Source organism: Narcine bancroftii, chromosome 2, assembly GCF_036971445.1.
Source record: "Narcine bancroftii isolate sNarBan1 chromosome 2, sNarBan1.hap1, whole genome shotgun sequence".
NCBI classification, from domain to species: domain Eukaryota; kingdom Metazoa; phylum Chordata; class Chondrichthyes; order Torpediniformes; family Narcinidae; genus Narcine; species Narcine bancroftii.
In genome coordinates this window covers 14190147-14215335 of record NC_091470.1, presented here as the reverse complement: position 1 = coordinate 14215335, position 25189 = coordinate 14190147, and the positions used below count along the sequence as shown (strand labels likewise).

The following is a 25189-nucleotide window of genomic DNA, read 5'->3' as shown; positions in this document are numbered from 1 at the left end:
AGAGGGCAACTCCACCTCCCTTACCATCCTGTCTATCACTCTACTACCATCGGGAAAAAGGTACAAGAGCCTAACGACGAGCACTCAGGGGCACAAGGACAGCTTCTTCCCCTCCATCATCAGAAGGTAACCACGGCAGTGGACCAGCGAGGGGCTCAGCGGCTGAGGAACTCACAGGCTGCGGGGGACTTGCGGCCGGGACATGCGCACACGCTGTTGGCAGATGGAGACTGACTCATGGGAACCAGGTATTGGAGCCAAGGTCTTTGGGCGCTGAAGGCTTCCTGATTGTGTTGCAGATTGGTATCAGGAACCTGGGTGGCCGATGAATTGAACAGGAGTCTGGGCGGCTGCAGAGGCTGTGGGAGGGCTGGAGGAGAATCCACAGACACTCGGTGTCTCTGAAGGGACGGTCTTGTGTTTCTCTTTCTCTCGTACTGTAAGAGGCGCCGGGCTACACTAATTGTGACTCTTTGTCTACTTTATCATGGCAATTTTGTGTAATATTACATGCTCATGACAATAAAGGAATATTGGATCTTGGATAATCCTTAATTCCCCTACCATGCAGACATCTAACTGAGTCTTAAGTAAATTTTATGTAGCAGCCTTGGGTAGCGAATGCAGATCGTCCAGTTTCCTCTGGTCCTCCGGTTTCCTCTGGGTCCATCAGATTCCTCTGCCAGTTTCCCCTAGGCCCTTCGGTTTCCTCTGTGATGCCCAGTTCTGGGCCTCCAGTTTCCTCTGGGTCCTCCACTTTCTTCCAGTTTCCTCTCCCATCCCAGAAATCCCCAAGATAGTAAGCTAATTGACCTCTGTAAATTGCCCCTACAATGCGGGTGAGTGGGAGAATTTGGAGGTGAGTTGATGGGAATGTGGAGAGAACAGGTTACAAGAAGAATTAGTGGGGCAATGGGATTACTGTGTGATCTTGACTAGGTTCAATGGGTTGAATGGACTCTATTTCACAAGTAAATATGGAAGATAAAATGTGGAACATGCAAGTCTAGGATTGCATCAGAGGGAAGGATCACTGAGAAAAGAGAGGCCAAGGACAGAGAACTGGACTTAACTGATGACTGCTAAGGTCAGGATGGAGGGTCAGACAGCCAGGAGTTGAGAGGGGATTAAAGGGTGCAACTGAAGTCAGGTAGAGAGGATACTTACCTGGTTAGGCAATGGGTTGGGAGGAGGGGTATTGGATGAGAACGAGGGAGAACTGAGCACCGGGGTCACATTTCCCAGCATGGGTGAGCTATGGACAACACATCCTTTGGAGCATGACTGAAATTCATGAAGTGGCTTCCAGAAATCTGAGTACGGTATTGGGTGCAACTGGGTGATCCGATTTTGAAGCTCTGACATCCATGACGAATGGGCTACTGCATCAGAAACTTGGTTCAATGTCTAAAATGATGACAGGGGTGTGACTGATCTCATCGAGCTTGGAATCCCTCCCAGCCCACTACTCGACCAGGCTACATCCCCTGGCCCTGACTTCTGTTCACACCGGTTGGCTTTGTTTTCTCAAAAGGGGTTCAATTCACTGGCAAGAGAGCAGAGCTCATCAAGAAGTTGTTAACCGGAGGAGTCACGTGATGGAGTAGTGGCCGGACGGTGAACTCCAGCCCTCTCCAGAAAAGTCGGGAAAAACAAGAGAAAACACAAAGGCACAGAAATAAAAGTTACAGAAAAGTGAGTATAAAGGTGGAAAGAAGATGGCGACAAAAAAAGAAAAGTCGAAAGCAACGGTAAGAAGAGAGGAAGAGAAGACAAAGGAGGAAAAAGGTGAAGGCCTTACCTGTCCGAAGAGGCCCGCTGCGGAGAGAGAAACCCGCTCCCTCAGGTCGGTAAATAATGGACTACAAAAATGGCTCGCAGAGCCGAGTAAAAGTGCGCAACCGCGCATGCGCGAAGTTTCGCGCATGCGCGATGCGAATGAAAAAAAACACACCGACGGGAGGGGGGACCAGCTGGGGAGTCGATCTCCACAGCCGGCAACGACAGCTGCAGAACACCTGCAGCAAGAAGAGACCACAGAAGACAATAGAAACAAGATAGAAGAGGAGGAAAGGGCAACAAAGAAACAACAGATGGTCAACTCAGAGGAAGAAGAAGAGGAAGAGTATGGTGAAATAGAAGAAGAAAAGAGAGGCAAGGTAAAGGATATACTTGCTCTTATTAGAGGATACATGGAATCATTTAAAGAATGGCAAACACAGGAATTTAAGGATTTAAGAAAAAGAATAAACAACACAGAGGAGAAAATAATTAAAATGGAGATGACCTTAACAGAAATGGGAAAAAAAATGGACAAGATGGAAGAGCGGGCAGTAGCAGCAGAAATGGAGGTAGAAGACTTAAAAAAGAAATTGGAGAAATCTAATAAAAAAACTAAAGAGACACAAGAACTACTAGCTCAAAAAATAGATACAATGGAAAACCATAACAGAAGAAATAACATAAAGATAGTGGGCCTTAAGGAAGATGAAGAAGGCAAGAATATGAGGGAGTTTATAAAAGAGTGGATCCCTAAGACCCTAGGATGTCCAGAACTACAGCATGAAATGGAAATAGAAAGGGCACATAGAGTATTGGCCTCTAAACCACAACCACAACAAAAACCAAGATCTATTGTAGTAAAATTCCTAAGATATACTACAAGAGAAAAGGTACTGGAGAAGACAATGGAAAAAGTAAGAGAGGGCAACAAACCACTGGAGTATAAAGGGCAAAAAATCTTCATTTATCCAGATATAAGTTTTGAACTCCTAAAGAAGAGAAAAGAGTTCAATACAGCAAAGGCGATTTTATGGAAGAAAGGGTATAAATTTATACTAAAGCATCCAGCGGTATTGAAAATATTTATTCCAGGACAGCAAAACAGACTATTCTCGGATCCAGAAGAAGCACGAAAATTTGCAGAACAATTACAAAAATAGACTGAGGGAGGAAGACGGGTAATGAGAGTTAAAATGATCACGACTGATATGTATGTGGGTAAAGACAAAAATAGACTGAGGGAAGAAGACGGGTAATGAGAGTAAAAATGATCACGATTGATATGTATGCAGGTAAAGAGGTATAAGAGTGAATAGAGACAATGAGCATACATGAATGTATCTGTACTTAGAGGAAAATATAGATAGTATAGACAAGAATTAATAAGGGAAGGTAATGGAATAGAGAGAATAAGGAGGGAATTAAAAGAGGGACCTTTGTGACATATGAAAAGTGAAATCTTTTCTGGGGGAGGCGGGGTGGGGGGAAATAGCGGTCACTGCACAATCAGTTGACGCTTGCGAGTGGATTCGCAAATCCAAATGGAGAGGGGAGATGTGGTTGTCCGACAAGGGATAAAGGACAACTCAGGAGGTGAAGGGGAGATTGGGGATAAATAAGATAGAAATAGGAGAATAAGGAAAATGTTAGATGTTGTAGGAATGTTGTCTTATGAAGAGTTGAAAATAAGAAAACAGAAATGGAAAAGGAGGAAAGGTAATGATGGAAAAACGGAAAGAGAAGATAAACAAAATATAAAAGGGCTACGCTGAACTATATGTCTTTAAATATTAATGGAATACATAACCAAATTAAAAGGAAGAAACTACCAAATTTAAATGAATAAATGTATTCCATTAGAAAAAAAAATAACATATTGGTTAAGAAATAATATTGAAATATTCGAACAAGTATAGGAGCCTTACATTAAATACAATAGCGAAAACCTACCGGGGACAAACATTACCTAAGTTGATAGAAGGAGAAGGAAAGAAAAGAATGGACTCAGTAGAATTTCTGGTGTAATTTTGTTGAATGACAACATTGTCTGACTGGATTAATGCAACCTAGATTGTATACCTAAAATGGATGAGAGGGGGGGGTGGGGGGGTGGTTTGGGAGGAAAGGGGGGGGGGGAGAAAAAGTCACTGTATATGTGTGAAAAGAAATAGTGTATATCATGGCTAATGTGATTTATGGTGTGAAAAATAAAAAAATTTAAAAAAAAAAAAAAAAAAAAAGTTGTTAACCAGCAGTGGCGATCCCTCCACTGCCAAACAACTCAAGTATCAGCTAATTATTTCACCTCATTCAAAAAAATTATAGCTTTACTCAGTCATTTAAAAGTCAATGTTCCAAAATAAAGACAGAATGGGATCAAGAACTGGAAATGGAAATTGAGGAGAAACTGTGGGAAAAGGCTATTGAGAGAATTCGTTCTCCCCCCCCTGCTACGCTCACTTGGGACTCGTTCAGTTCAAGGTGCTGCACAGGGTCCACTTTTCTAAAACCAATCTGGCAGCCATTTATCCTGGAATAGAGGACAAATACAATCAGTGAAATGGCTCCATTTACCACCTAAATCACGTTTCATCAGTATCCCAAAATATAAGAGTTCTGGAACGTAGTCTTTAGCACACCATCCAAAATATTTAAAGTCAATTTGCAACCCTGAAGGTTGACTTCAATATTTGGTATTTCCGACAACTCAAATTCTCCGCAGAAAGATGTGATAGCACTTACACCCCTACTAGCCAAGTGTCTAATCTTGTTACACTGGAAGAGTGATAAGGGTACCTCTACTGCACAATTATTAAGTTTCTTTATTAAAATGGAGAAAATCAAAACACCTAGACAGTCCACTGGAAAAAATGTCCATAAATGGCAACACCTCATGTGTTATTTCTCTGAATTACGAGTGCTTTCGGAGTAAAAGACTAACTGTGAGATGACTGGACCAGCCATCTTAGGGTACAACCATTACAGGAGCTCTATAGGGAGGGGCCATCTTAGGTGCAACCATTATGGGACCTCTATGGGGAGGGGCCATCTTAGGGTGCAAGCTCTCCAGGGAAGGGTCAGCTCAGAGCCCTTCAACCAATGCGCAGTGATTGGCTAAATGCTGTGATCAAATCTCATGAACTGTTTGCTTTAAGGTTGTAAATGGATGATAAATGTCTATGGTGAAGTAAAGGAAGCAGGTTGGAAATGTTGACTACAACATTCTGTGTTATAAGGTTCTGATTATTTTTGAAATAAACAATCGGTAACGTACCGATGATACTGTCAGCAAAGGTGCCAAGGTGGAGTGTCTGGGTGTGTATCTGACGGTGTATATGTACATTTGTGTGTATGTGTGTTGGTTTCTCTGTTAAAAAAATGAAATAGAAGCACAATGAACATCTGTATAATGTGTACAATGTGATCCTCAATAAACATATTTTGGGAAAAAAAACCCGCAGGAGAGAACAAGCTGATAGATGACACAAGATTGTATTGTAGGGTTGCACTTGACAGCAAGGCTATTAAATTGAATTTAGACTTTGGGCCTGAGAAATTTCTGTCAAAACAAGAGCATGTGATGAAAGGGAACGATGTTTATTTTAAATGACTGTACAAGGAGAATGAACTTTCTTCACTTCGATGGGTAGCTTCTGGATGGATGCACACGTTGATGATGTGACCCAGCTTCGCACTGTCTGGCTTTTTCAACAATTGGTACTCTTGCAGGAACTACAATGTCTTTGCCTGGATAGCGTGGGATGAGATGGAGGGATGTTTATCGAGGTTCACCCTGAACAGCTGCAGCACTGAGGTTGTTAGGAAACTGTCAATGTCCTCTAGGGTGCAACCATTACGGGAGCTCCATGGGGAGGGGCCATCTTAGGGTGAAACCATTACAGGAGCTCCATGGGGAGGTGCCATCTTAGGGTGCAACAATTACTGGAGTTCCATGGGGAGGGGCCATCTCAGGATGCAACCATTATGGGAACTCCATGGGGAGACGCCATCTTATGGTGCAACCATTATGGGAGCTCCATGGGGAGGGGCCATCTTAGGGTGCAACCATTATGGGAGGGGCCATCTTAGGGTACAACCATTACAGGAGCTCTATAGGGAGGGGCCATCTTAGGTGCAACCATTATGGGAGCTCTATGGAGAGGGGCCATCTTAGGTGCAACCATTATGGGAGCTCTATGGAGAGGGGCCATCTTAGGTGCAACCATTATGGGACCTCTATGGGGAGGGGCCATCTTAGGGTGCAAGCTCTCCAGGGAAGGGTCAGCTCAGAGCCCTTCAACCAATGCGCAGTGATTGGCTAAATTCTGTGATCAAATCTCATGAACTGTTTGCTTTAAGGTTGTAAATGGATGATAAATGTCTATGGTGAAGTAAAGGAAGCAGGTTGGAAATGTTGACTACAACATTCTGTGTTATAAGGTTCTGATTATTTTTGAAATAAACACAATTTTGACTTTTTAAAAAAAGGACCTATAACATCGACAACAGTTAAATGTCTCAAGGAAAGGAAAAACGTAGGCCACAAACCAAAATGGATGAACCAGCAGCAGTGAACCCTTCAGCCAATGGAGTCAAATTTCACCCTTTAGAAATATCAACCTAATGCTTTCTGCCTGAGCCCCACATCCGTCCAGCACCAGTGTGTAAATCACGACTAAAAAAATAGAATATAGAACAGTATATTACAGGACGATGCCCTGAGGCCTACACAACTGCTGAACGTGGTGTCCACATCAAACTAAAACTCTGATGTTTGCATCTGATAAATATTCCTACATGTCCACAGTCTGGAGGAACAAAGGGACCTGGGGGTCCAAATCCACACATCTCTCAAGGTCACCATGTAAGCTGATAGGATAGTTAAGAAGGCCTATGGGATGCTGGGCTTCATTAATCAGGGGATTGAGTTCAAAATTTGAGAGGTCATGTTGCAACTTAACAAATCTCTGGTGAGTCGACATTTAGAGTACCATGTTCAGTTCTGGTCACCTCATTATAGGAAGGATGTGGAAGCTGTGGAGAGGGGGCAGAAATTTGCCAGGATGTCGCCTGGATTGGGAAACAAGTGATATGAGACAAGGTTAGTAAAGCTGGTACTTTTCTCTTTGGAGCATAGAAGAGGAGACGATAGAGGTCTACAAGATTATGAAAGGCATAGATAGCCAGCACCTGTTTCCCAGGGCAGGATCAGCCAACACCAGAGGACATGAGTATAAAGTGAAGGGAGGGAAGTTTAAGGGGGATGTCAAGGGTAAGTTTTTTTTAAACCCAGAGTGTGGTGGGGGCCTGGAATGCTTTGCCGGGGATGGTGGTGGAGGCTGAAACATTAGGGGCATTTAAGAAACTCTTAGACAGGCACATGGATGAAAAAAATAGAGGGTTACAAGGTAGGAAGAGTATTAGTATATTTTTTTGGTAGGAATATAAAGATCGGCACAACATCAAGTGCCAGAGGGCCTGCACTGTGGTGTAATGTTCTAATCTAATCTTCATGTGTCAAAATAGTATTCACTGATGACCCATGACCTTCCAAAAGAAACATATGTTCCTCAATTTTGTCCTATCCTATGCCTATAGTTCGAGATTTTCCAGACAGTGAATTCACACTCTCAGAATACAAATTATTTCAATAAGGCAAGCTCCTATTCTTCTAAACACTGGAGAATTACATACCCACCCTCATCTCAATGGGTATCAATCTGGTGAACATTTGTTGCTCTACTTTCAAGCCAAGGAAAACATTGAAAATGGTTGAAGTACAAGAAGCTTGCTTAGAAATTCCTCCCCGCCCAGGCCGTGCCCTCTTCACACCGCTACCATCAGGAAGGAGGCGCAGGAGCCTGAAGACGAGCACCCAACGTTACAAAAACAGCTTCTTCCCCCTCTGCCATCAGATTTCTGAACAGACAATGAACCACAGACACTACGTCACTTTTTTTCCCCACCAACTTATTTATTTAGTTTAAATGTAATTACTGCAAATTTTGCACCTGTAATGTTCCCGCAAAACAATGAATTTCGTGACGCACGCTCATTTCCACGCTCTGATTCTGAAATTCTCCCAGGTAATGGTGGAACAATTCACCTGCTTCTGCTTCAAAGACATTTATATTGATGCACATTTCTTCCTCACTGGGTGGGGGGGGGGAGGAAGGAGGGGGAGGAGGGGGACCTGCAACCTATTTATTTCTCACGTGAATAACACACGAATGGGAAATGCTTTGAGACACAATTTCTACACAGAAATCTGGTACCGAACTCAAAAGACTAGGCAGTGTTTAAATAAAAGGGATGAAAAGCTAGGATCCAGGTTTTAAGCTGCATCTGTTTATTAAAATGATCTGAAAATGTGAGAGGGAGAGAGGTGAGGAGGGGAGATGGTAGGAGAAGGCTTGTGCGAGGTGGAAACAGTTGGGGTGAAAAGTCTGTGCTCATAATTTCCATATAATTCCAATAAGTAGCCCTGTTTTTCGAGTGGCATGCATCAAATTTTCACCACCTTCAGTAGACTTTAAAATCAAAATAAAGAGTTTAAATTTCATTAAAGTCAGGGCGTACTTTCCTCAAAGTGCTCATCCCATCTGTTTAATGGCTTACTTACTATGGGAGCTAACTGTCAGCATGGACCTGTTTGCCTGCTATTAATTCATCCCACTACTACCTCCAATTGCGGAGGATGTTGAGCGGGACTTTCAAATTAACGACCTGCTCATGTGGTTCACTCAGGAGGAAGGAGGACAATTGTTTTTACCTGTCTCGGGATCGCTAAAATCGGGCAGAGTGATGGTGTTCAGGTTCCGCCTGTCCGCTATGACTCGATCCAGAAGGCTGCTCCCTCTCCCGGAGTCACTGCAATACAGTTCAAAATTAATGTTAATAAAAGCTTTCGGGGGGGGTGGGGTGGGGGTTGGGGGAAGGAGATTGAAAGACTAACATCCTGGGACCATGATCACAACTTCTCTCTCAACGACAATAGGATGAAGGAGAAGGTCAGTGACTTTTGGAGGTGGGGGGTGGGCAGAGACAGACCACGAGTCTGTCCACATTAATGGTGCTGAAGTGCAAAAAGGAGAAAGTGTCAAATTCTTAGGAGTAAACCACTCCAGTGACCTGACACAGGAGAAGCACCTTCACATGGCGGTCAAGAAAGCATACCAATGCCTCTACTCTCTTAGAAGTCTGAGGAAGTTGGGCATTTCCTCTTCCTCCCTCAACAACTTCTATATATGGACCATCAAAAACAGACCAGCTTGATCCATCACAGTGTGGGACGGGAGCTGCTCTGCTCAAGATCGGAAAAAGCTGCAGAAGGTGGTGAATGCAGTTTGGACCATCACACAAACCTCCCTCCCTCCCACGGACTCCATCTACATCTCCCACTGCCCAGGAAAGGCAGCCAACAAACTGAAGGTCACATCACACCCTGGACAAACTCTGTTCTCCCTCCTCCCATTGGAGAGAAGGTTCAAGGAGTGAAACCACACGCAAACAAGCTGAAAGGGAATTTCTTCCCCACACCCATCAGGCTCTTGGATGAACCCCACAACAGTGCTATCATGCCACCCATGTTTTGTACTAATTTATATTTCTTTTTATTGCAACTCGATACTCTGTAGTTTGTGCTCTTTATGAATGTTAGAGATAACTCTTAGATTGCTTGCAGAAGAACCCTGTACTAGGTACAATGTGACAACTAAATATAAATTTTTAAATTTAAATTTTTAAACTTAGACATACAGCAAGGTAACAGGCCCTTTCGGCCCATGAGCTGGTGGCGCCCAATAATTGATGTACAATCCCCGGTACGTTTAGAATGGTGGGAGGAAACCGAAGCACCCGGGGAAAGCCCATGCAGACACGGGGAGAATGCACCGGGGGTTGTAGGCAGCTGAGATTTGAACCCCAGTCCTGAATGTTGGTGCTGTAACAGTGTTGCGGTAACTGCCATGATAACCGGTGGCCAAGGAACTGTAAAATTATAGAGGATGCTCGGACCCAATGCATCGCCAACATCCCTCAGGAGGGGAGTGGGGATAGCGTTGAGGGACAGGTTGACAGCTTCATGGCGAACACAATCTTTCCAAGGGTGGGTAGTGTGATTGGGCTAAAACAGTCCGGATTGGATGAACAATGCCGTGGTACAGTTAGATTGCGGGTGGAGGGGGGGAAATGTTGATCCTGATATTCTCGACTGTGTTTATGAAGCATTTGGTAAGGGAAACATCAGAGCTGGTGTTAGATGCGGGACAATGATTGAGTTGATGACATTTTTAAATGGGGAGAAGGGCAACTTTACCAGACTCAGGACAGATTCAGCAGAAACGGGCTGGAATGAGCTGCTTTGGTGATGATCTGTTCTTGGTGCAATAGGAAGGGAATCAAGGAGTTTAAGTCAATGTGTTCACAAATACAAAGTCAGTGGCGCAGCTGGATGCCCAGAGGGGAGACAATGACCAAGTGCTTCAGGATTACAGCGGAGAAGATTATAGAATGTGGAGGGAAATTGAAAAGGAAATTAGGATAGCAAAGAAAATTGAAAGTTGTTCTCTGAAATGCATGATGAGCGAGATAATAATTAAGGAAAGTACTGAATTTGTTAAGGGTCATAAAATTGTGTGGAGGTGGGGAGTGGTGTTCTTTTTTTTTAAATTTTTTAATTTTCACACCATAAATCACATTAGCCATGATATACACTATTTCTTTTTCACACATATACAGTGACTTTTTCTCCCCCCACAACCCCCCCTCATCCATTTTAGGTATACAATCTAGGTTGCATTAAGCCAGTCAGACAATGTTGTCATTCAACAAAAATACACCAGAAATTCTACTGAGTCCATTCTTTCCTTCTCCTTCCATCAACTTAGGTAATGTTTGTCCCCGGTAGGTTTTCGCTATTGTATTTAATGTAAGGCTCCTATACTTGTTCGAATATTTCAATATTATTTCTTAACCTATATGTTATTTTTTCTAATGGAATACATTTATTCATTTAAATTTAGTAGTTTCTTCCTTTTAATTTGGTTATGTATTCCATTAATATTTAAAGTCATATAGTTCAGCGTAGCCCTTTTATATTTTGTTTATCTTCTCTTTCCGTTTTTCCATCATTACCTTTCCTCCTTTTCCATTTCTGTTTTCTTATTTTCAACTCTTTACCAGACAACATTCCTACAACATCCAACATTTTCCTTATTCTCCTATTTCTATCTTATTTATCCCCAATCTCCCCTTCCCCTCCTGAGTTGTCCTTTATCCCTTGTCGGACAACCACATCTCCCCTCTCCATTTGGATTTGCGAATCCACTCGCAAGCGTCAACTGATTTTGCAGTGACCGCTATTTCCCCCCACCCAGCCCCCCCCAGAAAAGATTTCACTTTTCATATGTCACAAAGGTCACTCTTTTAATTCCCTCCTTATTCTCTCTATTCCATTACTTTCCCTTATTAATTCTTGTCTATACTATCTATATTTTCCTCTAAGTACAGATACATTCACGTATGCACATTGTCTCTATTCACTCTTATACCTCTTTACCCGCATACATATCAATCGTGATCATTTTTACTCTCATTACCCGTCTTCATCCCTCAGTCTATTTTTGTCTTTACCCACAAACATATCAATCGTGATCATTTTTACTCTCATTACCCATCTTCCTCCCTCAGTCTATTTTTGTAATTGTTCTGCAAATTTTCGTGCTTCTTCTGGATCCGAGAATAGTCTGTTTTGTTGTCCTGGAATAAATATTTTCAATACTGCTGGATGCTTTAGTATAAATTTATACCCTTTCTTCCATAAAATCGCCTTTGCTGTATTGAACTCTTTTCTCTTCTTTAGGAGTTCAAAACTTATATCTGGATAAATGAAGATTTTTTGCCCTTTATACTCCAGTGGTTTGTTGCCCTCTCTTACTTTTTCCATTGTCTTCTCCAGTACCTTTTCTCTTGTAGTATATCTTAGGAATTTTACTACAATAGATCTTGGTTTTTGTTGTGGTTGTGGTTTAGAGGCCAATACTCTATGTGCCCTTTCTATTTCCATTTCTTGCTGTAGTTCTGGACATCCTAGGGTCTTAGGGATCCACTCTTTTATAAACTCCCTCATATTCTTGCCTTCTTCATCTTCCTTAAGGCCCACTATCTTTATGTTATTTCTTCTGTTATAATTTTCATTGTATCTATTTTTTGAGCTAGTAGTTCTTGTGTCTCTTTAGTTTTTTTTATTAGATTCCTCCAATTTCTTTTTTAAGTCTTCTACCTCCATTTCTGCTGCTACTGCCCGCTCTTCCATCTTGTCCATTTTCTTTCCCATTTCTGTTAAGGTCATCTCTATTTTATTCATTTTCTCTTCTGTGTTGTTTATTCTTTTTCTTAAATCATTAAATTCCTGTGTTTGCCATTCTTTAAATGACTCCATGTATCCTTTAATAAGAGCAAGTATATCCTTTACCTTGCCTTTCTTTTCTTCTTCTATTTCACTGTACTCTTCCTCTTCTTCTTCCTCTGGGTTGGCCATCTGTTGTTTCTTTGTTGCCCTTTCCTTCTCTTCTTTCTTGTTTTCATTGTTTTCTGTGGTCTCTTCTTGCTGCAGGTGTTCTGCAGCTGTCGTTGCCGGCTGTGGAGATCGACTCCCCAGCTGGTCCCCCCTCCCGTCGGTGTGTTTTTTTTCATTCGCATCGCGCATGCGCGATTCCTCGCGCATGCGCGGTTGCGCACTTTTACTCGGCTCAGCGAGCCATTTTTGTAGTCCATTATTTACCGACCTGAGGGAGTGGGTTTCTCTCTCCGCAGCGGGCCTCTTCGGACAGGTAAGGCCTTCACCTTTTTCCTCCTTTGTCTTCTCTTCTTCTCTTCTTACCGTTGCTTTCGATTTTTCTTTTTTTGTCGCCATCTTCTTTCCACCTTTATACTCACTTTTCTGTAACTTTTATTTCTGTGCCTTTGTGTTTTCCTTTGTTTTTCCCGACTTTTCTGGAGAGGGCTGGAGTTCACCGTCCGGTCACTACTCCATCACGTGACTCCTCTCGGGAGTGGTGTTCTTAATGTATATTCCTACATATCATCCTGTGGCTGTCTTGGAAAGAGTGGATGATCCTTAGTTAAAATGAACCTGTGAAATGTGGAATGGGTCGAATACCTTAAAAGAAGAAGTTTGGAGGGATGCAGCATATTTAAAAATCACCGGCCTATGTAAAATCTATTCCAAAGGAAGGAGATTGTGGAGGTTTTGACCACAATTTTTCAATCCTCCCTGGGAACAGGAGTTGTGCCAGAAGATTAGAGCACTGCAAATGTGCTGCTGTTTAAGAAGGGGTCAATTGAATGATTATGGGTCAGCTCATTTGACCACAGCTGTGCAGATGACTAGTCAAGTTTATTGTCATCTGTTTGAACCTTATGAAACGGCATTCTCCAGTCCTCAGTGTGAAAACACGCAGACACACAACCAGACATTACACACATAACACTCATAGAGATAAATAATACATACGCAGGACAAGTATTTTATTTATATAAATAACTGAATAATACTGCTTTGTACAAATGAGAGTCTCAGCTGGTTAGTGTGAGCAGTTCTTTTGGTCGCTAAACATTCTCACTGCCCGTGGGAAGAAGATGTTCCTCAGCCTGGGGGTGCTGTCTCTGATACCCCTGTATCTCTTCCTTGACAGGAGCAGCTGAAAGATACTGTGTGCAGGGTGGAAGGGGTCCTCAATGATTTTGTACGCCCTCTTCAGTTAACGATCACGGTACATACCGTTGATGGGGGAAGGAGGGAGACTTCAAGTGATCCTCTCTGCAACTCTTATGGTCTTGTGGATTGACCTCTGATTTATTTCTCTGCAACAACCGTACCACACTGTGTTGAAGTTGCACATGGCAGATTAAAGGCTGTGAAAACCCACAGGATCTAAGGGAGAGTGGCAACATGGACCCAAAATCAGCTTGGCAGGAAAGCAAAATTTAATGCTTGATGGTGACCTGATTTGACTTGACTTGATAGGGGTATTGTGACTGGAAGAATGCTTCTATGGGGAGTTCCTACCTTTTGTTGTATACAATGATCTGTAAATGATAAAGAGATTTGCTGATGGGACAAAAGTAGTGCCGTGGTGAACAGTGGGGAGGAAAGCTCTAGGCTGCAGGAGGATAGAGATGGTCTGGTCAGCTGAGCAAATAGAATTTTGTCTGAGAAGTGTGAGGTTGCTTTCTTTGCTTGAGATGAGATGAATGCTCTTTGTGATTTTTATAAATGACCTGGTTGAAGAACTGGAAGGATGGGTCAGCAGGTTTGCAGATGTCACGAAGGTTAGAGGAGTTGTGGATAGCGCAGAAGGTTATTGAGGGTTAGAACAGGATAAAGACAGGATGCAGAGTTGGGTAGAGAAGAGGCAGATAGAGTTTAATCCCGATATGTGTGAAGTGATAGATTTTGGAAGGTCAAACTTGAAGGTGGAGCACATGGTTAGTGGCAAGATTCTTTTTTTAATATTTTATTTTTGTGATTTTTCATAAATATACATACGTGGACTTTTTACCCCCTCCATAAATCTTCGTCCGCGAAGCCAAGCCAAAGAAGAAACATAGTAAACTCTCCAAAATCAAAGTATATATGTATATATATATATTATGTATATATAAAAACTTTTTCTTACAAAAGAACAAACACAACAACCCCTTCCCCGCTCCTTTTTCACAATATAAATCCACACACCGTCAGTTAGTGGCAGGATATTTAAGAGTGTGGAAGAACATACGGACCTTGGGGTCCAGATCCAAGGCTGCCACACAGGCTGATGGGGTAGTTAATAAGATTTATTGTATGCTGACCATCATTTGAGGGGTGGAGTTGCATTCAAGAGTTGTGAGGTAATATTGCAGCTCTATAAAACTCAGGTTAGACAAGACTTGGAATATAATGCTCAGTTCTGGTTGCCTCAGTACAAGAAGGATTGGAAGTTTTGGAGAAGGTGCAGAGATTTACCTGGATGTTGTCTGGATTGAGAAGGTGTCTTTTGAGGCAAGGTTAACAAAGCTAAGGACTTTTTTCTTTTGAGATAGTTGAGATGGTTAGGTTAGAGTAGCACGGGGAGGTTCAAGAGCCTGATAGTTGTTGGATTAAAACTGTTCAGAACCTGCAACTGCTGGACTTCAGGTTTCTGTATCTTCTACCTGAAGGTAGCAGTGAGAAGAGGTTGTGACCAGGGTGATGGGGATCCTTTATGATGTTGACTGTCTTCAGGAGGCAGCATCTCACATGGGTGACTTCAATGAGATATTTAATTAAGGGACATAAAATAATGAGGAATACAGACAGAATAAAGAGGATGGATGTAGGTCCACAGAGTGATCAAAATCTGGGTTTTTTTGATAGATTTAAATTAACTAGATGATAGATGGGGAAAGCTTTTGCATCCAGACATGGTAGGGACGTGGAACTCACAAGCAGAGTTTACTTGAGGTCCACTTCGATTGTAAAGCACTTTACAGTCAAATTCTATGACGCTATAATAACTCCAGACAGGGACATGTCAGCTACATTCTTTATCTGCCTCATTTTAAGCTCAAGAAAACAAAACAGCATTTACATGGCACATTTTGTGATCTTAGCACTTGACAGTGACTTCCTAATACTGTGGATTTGATGAACTTTGGAGGGTTGAAGGGAGATATCGTTGAGAGAAACCATGTACCTGTGTGAAACCTCCACGAGTCTTCTGGCTGGACCACAGCAGTCCTGGCTGGCCAAGTGATTTATTATTGTTGCTTTAGCTCATTGACTGGGCCACAGATTTATTGCAGTCTTAACTATGGTTAAATATCAGGGCTGTTTAAGTGCAGTCAACAACTAAAACCAAAGTATGCAAAATAATTGTCTGTGATACACTTTGAGATGTTTTTTTTAAAAACATTTTATAAGTGCAATACGGATTCAGTGTTCTTCAGTTTAATTTTCCCTTCTTTTCTCAGAACACCCGTTTCTGATGTTAATTGAACATCACTGATTTTGACCACTGCCAATATTGATCACATCCTCTTCTGCCAAGATCTCCTTCTTCCTTTAAACTGTCTGCCTCTCCACTCAGTCAAGATACTCCTAAAAGTTTATTTGCCCTCTGTCCAAATAATGTATGATGTTTTCTGCCAGAATCTGTTTGAAAATATTTCTGAAACATCTTTGAACATTTTACTCCCTTAAAGCTGCAACATAACAGAAAATTGTTTTTTTTTTAGCTCTTCTCTCTTGACCCTGTTCTCTTGGGTTTATGAAATTTAATATTAAAGAACGATGTTGATGAGGGGAGTCACGTGATGGAGTAGAGGCCGGTCAGGGAATTCCAGCCCTCTCCGGAAAAGTTAAAAAAAAAAACGCACAAAACACAAAGGTACAAGAGTAAAATTTAAAACAAAGTAAAAATAAAGGTGAGAAGAAAATGGCAGCGAAGAGAGAAAAGTCGAAAACAACGGGAAGAAGAGAAGAAGAAAGAACGTCGGAAGAAGAAGGTGAAGGCCTTACCTGTCCGAGGAGACCCGCCGTGGAGAGAGAAGCCCGCTCCCACAGGTCAGTGGAAGTCCCGGGCTCAGGACTACAAAAATGGTTCGCAGAGCCGAGTAAAAGTGCGCTACCGCGCATGAAAAAAAAACACACTGACGGGAGGGGGGAACAGCTGCGGAGTCGATCTCCACAGCTGAGAGAGACACCTGCAGCACAGCAACAGGAGCAGAACACAGACAATATCGACAACAAGAAAGAAGAGGGTAAAAAGAAAACAAAGAAACAACAGATGGTCAATCCAGAGGAAGAAGAAGAACATAGAGAAATGGAAGAAGAAGGGAAAGGCAAGACAATGGATATATCTTTTTTTTAAAGAATATATGGAATCAGTGAAAGAATGGCAATTACAAGAATTTAATGAGATTAAAAGAAGAATTAAGAATGCAGAAGAAAAAATGAATAAAATAGAAATGGTCATATCAGAGATAGGAAAAAGAGTGGAAAATATGGAAAAACGAGAAACAATTGTAGAAATGGAAGTAGAGGACTTAAAAGAGAAATTAGAAGAATCTAATAAAAAAGTTAAAGAGGCACATGAGCTGTTAGCTCAGAAGATAGATATAATGGAAAACTATAATAGAAGAAATAATATAAAGATAGTGGGCCTTAAGGAAGATGAAGAAGGCAAGAATATGAGAGAATTTATAAAAGATTGAATCCCCAGGATCCTAGGAAGACCAGAATTACAGGAAGAAATGGAAATAGAGAGGGCACATAGAACTTTAGCCCCGAAACCACAACCGCAGCAAAAACCAAGATCCATTTTAGTAAAATTTTTAAGATATACAACAAGAGAAAATATATTGGAGAAAGCAATGAAGAAAATAAGAGAAGACAAAAAGCAACTGGAATACAAAGGTCAAAAAAATTTTTTCTATCCAGACATAAGTTTTGAACTCCTGAAGAAGAGGAAGAAGTTTAATACAGCAAAAACGATCTTATGGAAAAAAGGATATAAATTTATGTTAAAGTACCCAGCGGTACTTAAAAGGGCAACAAAACAGACTATTCTCGGATCCAGAGGAAGCAAGAAAATTTGCAGAACAACTACAAAACGAGCAGAGAGATGAAGACATGTAATGAGAGTAAAAATGACCACGAACTATATGTATATATAAATATATATATATATATATATATATATATGTATATGTATATAGATGTGTATGTATATGTGTGTATACATGAATGTATCCGTATTTAGAGGAAAATATATAGAGTATAGATAAGAATTAATAAGGGAATGAAAGGGAATAGAGGGAATAAGGAGGGAATTAAAAGAGTGACCTTTGTTACATATGAAAATTGAAATCTTTTCCGGGGGGGGGCTGGGTGGGGAGGAGTTACGGTCACTGCAAAATCAGTTGATGTTTGCGAGTGAATTCGCAAATCCAAATGGAGAGGGGAGATGTGGTTGCCCGACAAGGGATAAAGGGCAACTCAGGAGGGGGAGGGGAGAATGAGGTTAAAGAAGTTTTAAATAGGAGAATAAGGAAAATGTTTGATGTTTTAGAAATGATGTCTTATAAAGTGTTCAAAACAAGAAAGCAAAAATGGATAAGAAGGAAAGGTGATGATGGAGAAACGGAAAGGGAAGATAAACAAAGTATGAAATGGCTACGTTGAACTATATGACTTTAAATATTAACGGAATACATAACCAAATCAAAAGGAAGAAACTGCTAAATTTACTGAAAAAAGAAACACTTGATATAGCATTTGTGCAAGAAACACATTTAACTGGAATGGAGCACAAGAAATTAAAGAGAGATTGGGTAGGACACGTAACAGCAGCGTCGTATAATTCAAAAGCAAGAGGAGTAGCTATATTAATCAGTAAATGCAACTTTTGGATATATGGAGGAAACAACACCCAAAGGGTGTTCAGGTAGACATAAAACATACTCAAGAATAGACCTATTTTTGTTATCAGCTCGTATGCAAGATAGAGTAAGAAAAACAGAATATAAAGCTAGAATATTATCAGACCATTCACCCTTGATATTGACAATAGAGTTAGAGGACATCCCTCCAAGAATGTATAGATGGAGATTAAACTCCATGCTACTTAAAAGGCAGGATTTTAGAGAATTCATTGAAAGACAAATTAAAATGTACTTTGAAATAAATACGGAATCAGTGAAAGATAAGTTTATACTATGGGTCGCAATGAAAGCATTCATTAGAGGGCAAATAATAAGTTATGTAACCAAGATGAAGAAGGACTATAATCAGGAAACAGAGCAGTTGGAAAGGGAAATAATAAATATAGAAAAAGAATCAGCAATGAAGGAAGATACAACTAAAAGAAGAGAATTGGCAGATAAAAAAATAAAATATGAAACACTACAAACATATAAGGTGGAGAAGAACATAATGAAGACAAAACAGAAATATTATGAACTAGGTGAAAAAATGCACAAAATCCTAGCATGGCAGCTTAAGACAGAACAAGCTAAGAAAATGGTATTGGCATCAAGGAAAAAAGACAAACAAATCACATCTAATCCAACGGAGATCAATGAAAACTTTAGAGAATTCTATGAACAATTATACCGAACTGAAAACGAAGGGAAAGAAGGGAAAATAGATGAATTTTTAACTAAAATTGAACTACCAAAATTACAAATAGAGGAACAAAATAAATTAACAGAACCATTTGAAATAGTAGAAATACAAGAGATAATAAAAAAACTACCAAATAATAAAACACCAGGAGAGGATGGATTCCCAATAGAATTCTATAAAACATTTAAAGATTTATTAATTCCTCCCCTCCTGGAAGTAATCAACCAGATTGACAAAACACAAAGCTTACCAGATTCATGTAAAACAGCAATAATTACAGTAATACCAAAGCAAGGGAAAGATCCACTCGCACCAGCGTCATATAGACCAATATCATTACTTAACACAGATTATAAGATAATAGCTAAACTATTAGCAAACAGATTAGCAGATTATGTACCTAAAATGGTAAATCTAGACCAAACTGGATTTATTAAAAAAAGACGCATAACAGACAATATTTGTAAATTTATTAACTTAATTCATGCAGTAGAAGGGAGTAAAGCGTCAACAGTAGCAGTTGCTTTAGACGCAGAGAAGGCCTTTGACAGAGTAGAATGGAATTATTTATTCAAAGTATTGCAAAAATTCAGTTTACCGGAGAAGTATATTAATTGGATTAAAGTATTATATAAGGGACCGTTAGCGAAAGTGACAGTAAATGGACATGTATCAAAGCAATTTAACTTAAGCAGATCAACAAGGCAGGGATGCCCACTATCACCCTAATTGTTCGCGTTAGCTATAGAACCACTAGCAGAATTGATAAGAACAGAAAATAATATAAAAGGGATAAAAAAAAAAGACAAGGAATATAAAATCAGTTTATTTGTAGATGATGTTATAGTATACTTAACAGAACCAGAACTATCAATAAAAGAATTATATAAGAATTTGAAGGAATATGGAGAAGTGTCGGGTTACAAGATTAACGTAAATAAAAGTGAAGCAATGCCAATGAATAATGCGGATTTCTCAAAATTTAAGAAGGAATCACCATTCAGATGGCAAATGCAAGCAATAAGATACCTAGGTATACAAATAAATAAAAATCTCGGCCATCTATATAAACACAATTATTATCCACTAATGAAAAAATTACAGGGCGATTTAGAGCATTGGAAAGATTTACCATTAACACTAATAGGAAGGATAAACTGTATTAAAATGAACATTTTCCCAAGGATATTATACCTATTTCAGGCATTGCCAATACACTTGACAGAGAAATTCTTCAAGGAGTTAAAGAAAATAATAAGGAAATTTTTATGGAAAGGGGGGAAACCGAGGAGAGCACTAGATAAATTAACAGAATGGTATAAACAAGGAGGCTTACAACTGCCAAACTTTAAAAATTATGATAGAGCTGCACAATTAAGATACCTATCAGATTTTTACCAAACAAGGGAAAAGCCAGATTGAACTAGATTAGAACTAGATAAAATAGGGGAAAAGATACCTGAACATATATTATATAAATGGGATGAAAAATTGGTACAACGTAGGAGTTCTCCAGTATTACATCATCTACTCAATATTTGGAAGAAGATTCATGTAGAAAGGAATAAAACAAATTACCAATTACCAAAACTAATAATGATGCAAAATCAGTTACTCCCTTTTACAATAGATAACCTTTCCTTTAGAGAATGGGAGAAAAAAGGGATCAAAAGAATAGAAAATTGTTTTTCAGGAAATAGATTATTATCCTTTGAACAAATGAAAGATAAATACAATATAACTCAAGATACAGTGTTGGCATATTACCAATTGAGATCCTACTTGAAGGACAAATTAGGAAGTAGTCTGAGGTTACCAGAGGGAAGTAACTTTGAATATGTGATTACAGATACAATGATAATCAAATGATTTATAACAAATATATTTATTAAACTGCAAGAAAAGGAGAATGAGGAAACAAATGGTAAAACTAAACAAAAATGGGAACAAGATTTAAATGTAAAGATAAAAAAGGAAACATGGGAGAAGTTATGCTCAGGAACTATGAGAAATACAATAAATACGAGGTTACGTATGATACAATATAACTGGATACACAAGCTATACATTACACCTCAAAAGCTAAATAAATGGGACCCAACAGTATCTGACAGATGTTTTCGTTGTAAAAAAGAAATGGGAACAACAATTCATGAAATCTGGACATGTGAGAAAGTAGAAAAATTTTGGGAAGATCTAAACCAGATATTAAATAAAATTACAGAAAACAATATACCAAAAAACCCAGAGATCTTCCTCCTAAGTAACATAAAAAACAAAGAATTTGGACTTGATTTGGATGGTGCACAAAAAAGATTTGTTAAGATAGCTCTCGCCGTAGCAAATTAATGTATTATGTCAACCTGGAAATTGGAAGATAATTTGAGAATACAACAATGGTATATAGAAATGAATAAATGTATTCCATTAGAAAAAATAACATATAGTTTAAGAAATAATATTGAAATATTTGAACAAATATGGGAGCCATACATGAAACACAATAGAGAAAACCTACCGGGGACATTTACCACCTAAATTAACGAAAGGAGAAGGAAATGAAAAGAATTGACTCAGTGGAATTTCTTGTTTATTTTTATTGAATGACAACATTGTTTGACGGATTTAATGTATCTTAGATTTTGTACTTTAAATGGATGGGGGGGAGGTAGGGAGGGTGGGATGGGAGGAGGGAGGGGGGGGAGAAAATGACACTATATATTTGAAAAGGAAAATGTATGTATCATGGTCAATGTGGTTTATGGTGTGAAAAATAAAAAAATTTAAAAAAAGAACGATGTTCCAACCAACAAAATCACAAAAATTCAGAACTACAGGGAGACTCAAAACACTTTCAACAAGCAAATGTCAGGGAGTGTTCACAGAACTACATTACAAGAAATGCTTGGTTTTAAAATGGTAGGTAGGTTAATATCAGCCAGAAGGCCAATGTCTGAATGACTACAGTGGTATACAGTGGTACGCTGATGGACTTAATGAAGTCAAATATAACTTCTAGAGAGTGGGAAACACAGTCAGAGAGAAATTGAAGGAGAATGTGAGAAAGAGAAAGTGCGAGAGGGCGACAGACAAACAGCGTATTGTGATTTGAATGTCTTCTGAATACAGGGCTTTTCATTGATCATATAAGTGGGTACTGATACTTCTTCAGGGCAAATACTGAATTCTTGTCTGGGATAAATGAAAATGACCTTCCTGGAAGCTTTATTTCTCAGGACTCATGTTAATGTAATTAGCACTCACTCCATGGGTATTACAGGCTGCTGAGAGTCAACCACACTCTAGAATTTCCACTTGAATTTTTTGACAAATTAAAACCCATTAAAATTTAAGTTACTTGTTTCTTGGATACCATTTTATTGACAGCTCTTTAATGACTCAACACCTAGAATGTGACTTTTTACAGCACCATTATTAAACTACACTGTCCAACGAGATTTCACAGGAGCAATACCATAATTAAAGTGACAATAAGACCATAAGACATTGAAGCGGAAGTAGGCCATTCGGCCCATCAAATCGTCTCCGCCATTCCATAATGGCCGATTTACTGTCCTTTTTAGCCTCATTCTCCGGCCTTCTTCCCTTGGAACCCTTGATTCCTTCCCTGGACAAAAACGTATCTACCTCCACTTTAAATATCCCACGGCAACAAATTCCACAGATTCACCACCCTCTGGGTGAAGAAATTTTTCCTCATCTTGGATCTAAAGGGACCTTGTTGTATTCTGAGGTAAACCTTCTGGTCCCAGACTCCCCCCCCCCCCACAACCAACAAAACCGAAAACATCCTCTCCACATCCACTCTATCCAGACCTTTCAATGAAATCCCCATTCATTCTTCTAAACTCCAGCGAGTAAAATCCCAGAGCCTTCAAACGCTTGTCATATGAAAACCCTTCAATTCCGAGGATCATTCAAGCCTCTCTCCCCTCATCAATGTGATCTACCGGGTGCATTATCTGAAGATGGCGCACAAAATCATTGAGGACCCCTTCCACCCTGCATCTTTCAGCTGCTCCCATCACCAAAGAGATCCAGGAGGATCAGAGCCAGCACCACCAGGCTGAGGTACAGCTTCTTCCCACGGGCAGTGAGAATATTGAACGACCAGAGGAACTGTTCATACTAACCGTCCGAGATTCTCATATTTCGAAAACAATGTTTATCTGTATGTGTGTTATGTCTGGTTGTGTGTCTATATGTTTTGCAGCAAGGACCCGGGAACACAGTTTTGTAGGTTGTACTTGTGCAATCAGATGACAATAAACTTGATTTGACTTGACATGAGGGGCGGGTGTCCAAAGTAGAAGCAGGCCAGTGAGATCAGTGGACAAGACTGCAGATGCCAGAATCTCGAGCAACAAGCAATCTGCTGGAAGAAATGAATGCTGAGATGGAGCGACCTGCTAACTCAGATGCAGTCAGTGGGCACCATATTCCTTGGGGTGACAGCAGGAGTGTCCATGTGAGAGGCCTGGGAATCTTTCAGATTGCTGATGAAGTTAGCACCATTCACCAAGTGATTTGTCACTGCTCGTGGAAGGATCCGTGACAAATACTCCAGAGGCTCTGTTCCTGCACACTGTTTAAAGGAGTTTCATGATCTGTTCTGTCTGCCAAAGTCGATCACATCACAGTTCCCTCCCTACATAAAACTTCACCTGCCACTTATCTGCCCATTTTATATATCTATGTATCGATACATATCTACATCTATATATGAATATATTATTTAGATTTAGACATACAGCACAGTACAGGCCATTTTGGCCCACAAGCCCGTGCCGCCCAATTATACCCAATTAATCAACAACCTCCAGTATATCTTGAACAGTGGGAGGAAACCGGAGCCCCAGACGAAACCCATGCAGTTACGGGGAGAGCGTACAAGCTTCTTATATGCACGTGCGCACACACACACACATTATGTATATATAAAATGCAATAGTCCCAATTGAATTACTCCAGCTCCTCTGACATCCGTTCATGCCAACAGAACAGTACTGGAGTGAGAAATTGACAACTGGAGGGGAGAAGGTGAAAATCAAAGAAAAGCTTCGAATGACAGGATTGTTAAAATCACTGCAGTAGGTGCCCATTTTCTCTGGCACTAAAATTCAACAAGTTTGGAGAAGTCATGCTGGATTTAAGAAAATTTGCATTTACTAAACAATGGGCTCCTTCCTCCTCTGAAGTTTCTTTATACTGTCAGAATTTTTTACAATGTGTATTTTTATTTTAATGCAAGGATTTTGTGATCTTTCTGCAAATCAAATTGGCAGGCAAATAGATTAGAAGCTGGGAGGTGTCTCAGTCAGGTTCTAACATGTGGCAGAGAGTATGACCTTTACTGTTCTGCAGGCCATTTTGGTTTGTACCACGGGGCAGTCCATCTTGCAGGCTAAATCTTAAAATGACATCCTGCTCTCTCAGATTTACTTACAAATAGCAGGACTGATTTCTCAGGTGAAAGGTACAGAGACAAACTTGAAATATGCCAATGTGCTGGGGAAACTCAGCAGTCATGCACCACACATGGGAATAAAAAGGTGGTCAAGGGAGGAGGAGAGTAGAGGAGGGAGGAAAGGGCAGGGGGAGGAGCACAGGCTCCTAACACTAGTGATAGGGACCAGAGTAGTGTTCTGATAGAAAAAGTTGGAGGAAAGGGGACGGGGGGTAAGGAAAGAGACTTGGGTGAGGGAGTTAATGGAATTGGAGAAGTTGATGTTTGTGTCATTTGGTTGGAGAGTGCCCAGACAGAATATTCGGTATTGTTCTTCCAATATACGGGTAGCCTGGGGTTGAGAGTGCATGAGGCCATGGACAAAGAATCTATCCAGTGGCCAACCATTTCAAATCCTCACACCAACCCCCTCCCCCGAGTCTCTCTCTCCCGATCCTCCAGCTCATCCCTTCCCTCTCCTATCAGAGAGCTATCCTCCCATCACTTCACAGCTTTATTGTCTTCTACCCTCCTACCTGTATCCACCTCCTACCTGTTAGCCTGTGCTCCTTCTCCTGCCCCTTTCTCTCCCCCACCATCTTTTTATTCAGACACCTGTCTGTTTTTGCTTACACCTGAAGAAGGGCCTCGGATCAAAATGTTGGTTACCCTTTATTCCCTACAGAGTCTGTGTGACTTGCTGAGTTTCGCCAGACCATTGCGCTCGACCCCAGCATCTGCCGACGTTTCTTGTTTAACTGCAGACACAGACTTCGAGAGATATCTGGACT

The 25189-nt window shown here is 40.4% G+C and overlaps 1 protein-coding gene across 5 annotated transcripts in view; it reads right to left on the bottom strand.

Moving 5' to 3' along the window:
• ttc7b (tetratricopeptide repeat domain 7B) overlaps positions 1-25189 on the bottom strand; it is a 408001-nt gene that overhangs the window by 159368 nt on the left and 223444 nt on the right. For all 5 annotated transcript variants that reach the window (XR_011351037.1, XM_069915898.1, XM_069915899.1 and 2 more), the window contains exon 16: positions 8555-8652. Coding sequence is in view for 4 of the 5 variants with exons in the window: in XM_069915898.1 (XP_069771999.1) it covers positions 8555-8652 (98 nt within the window). In the remaining variant the exon portion in view is untranslated. The remainder of the gene's footprint in view (positions 1-8554; positions 8653-25189) is intronic.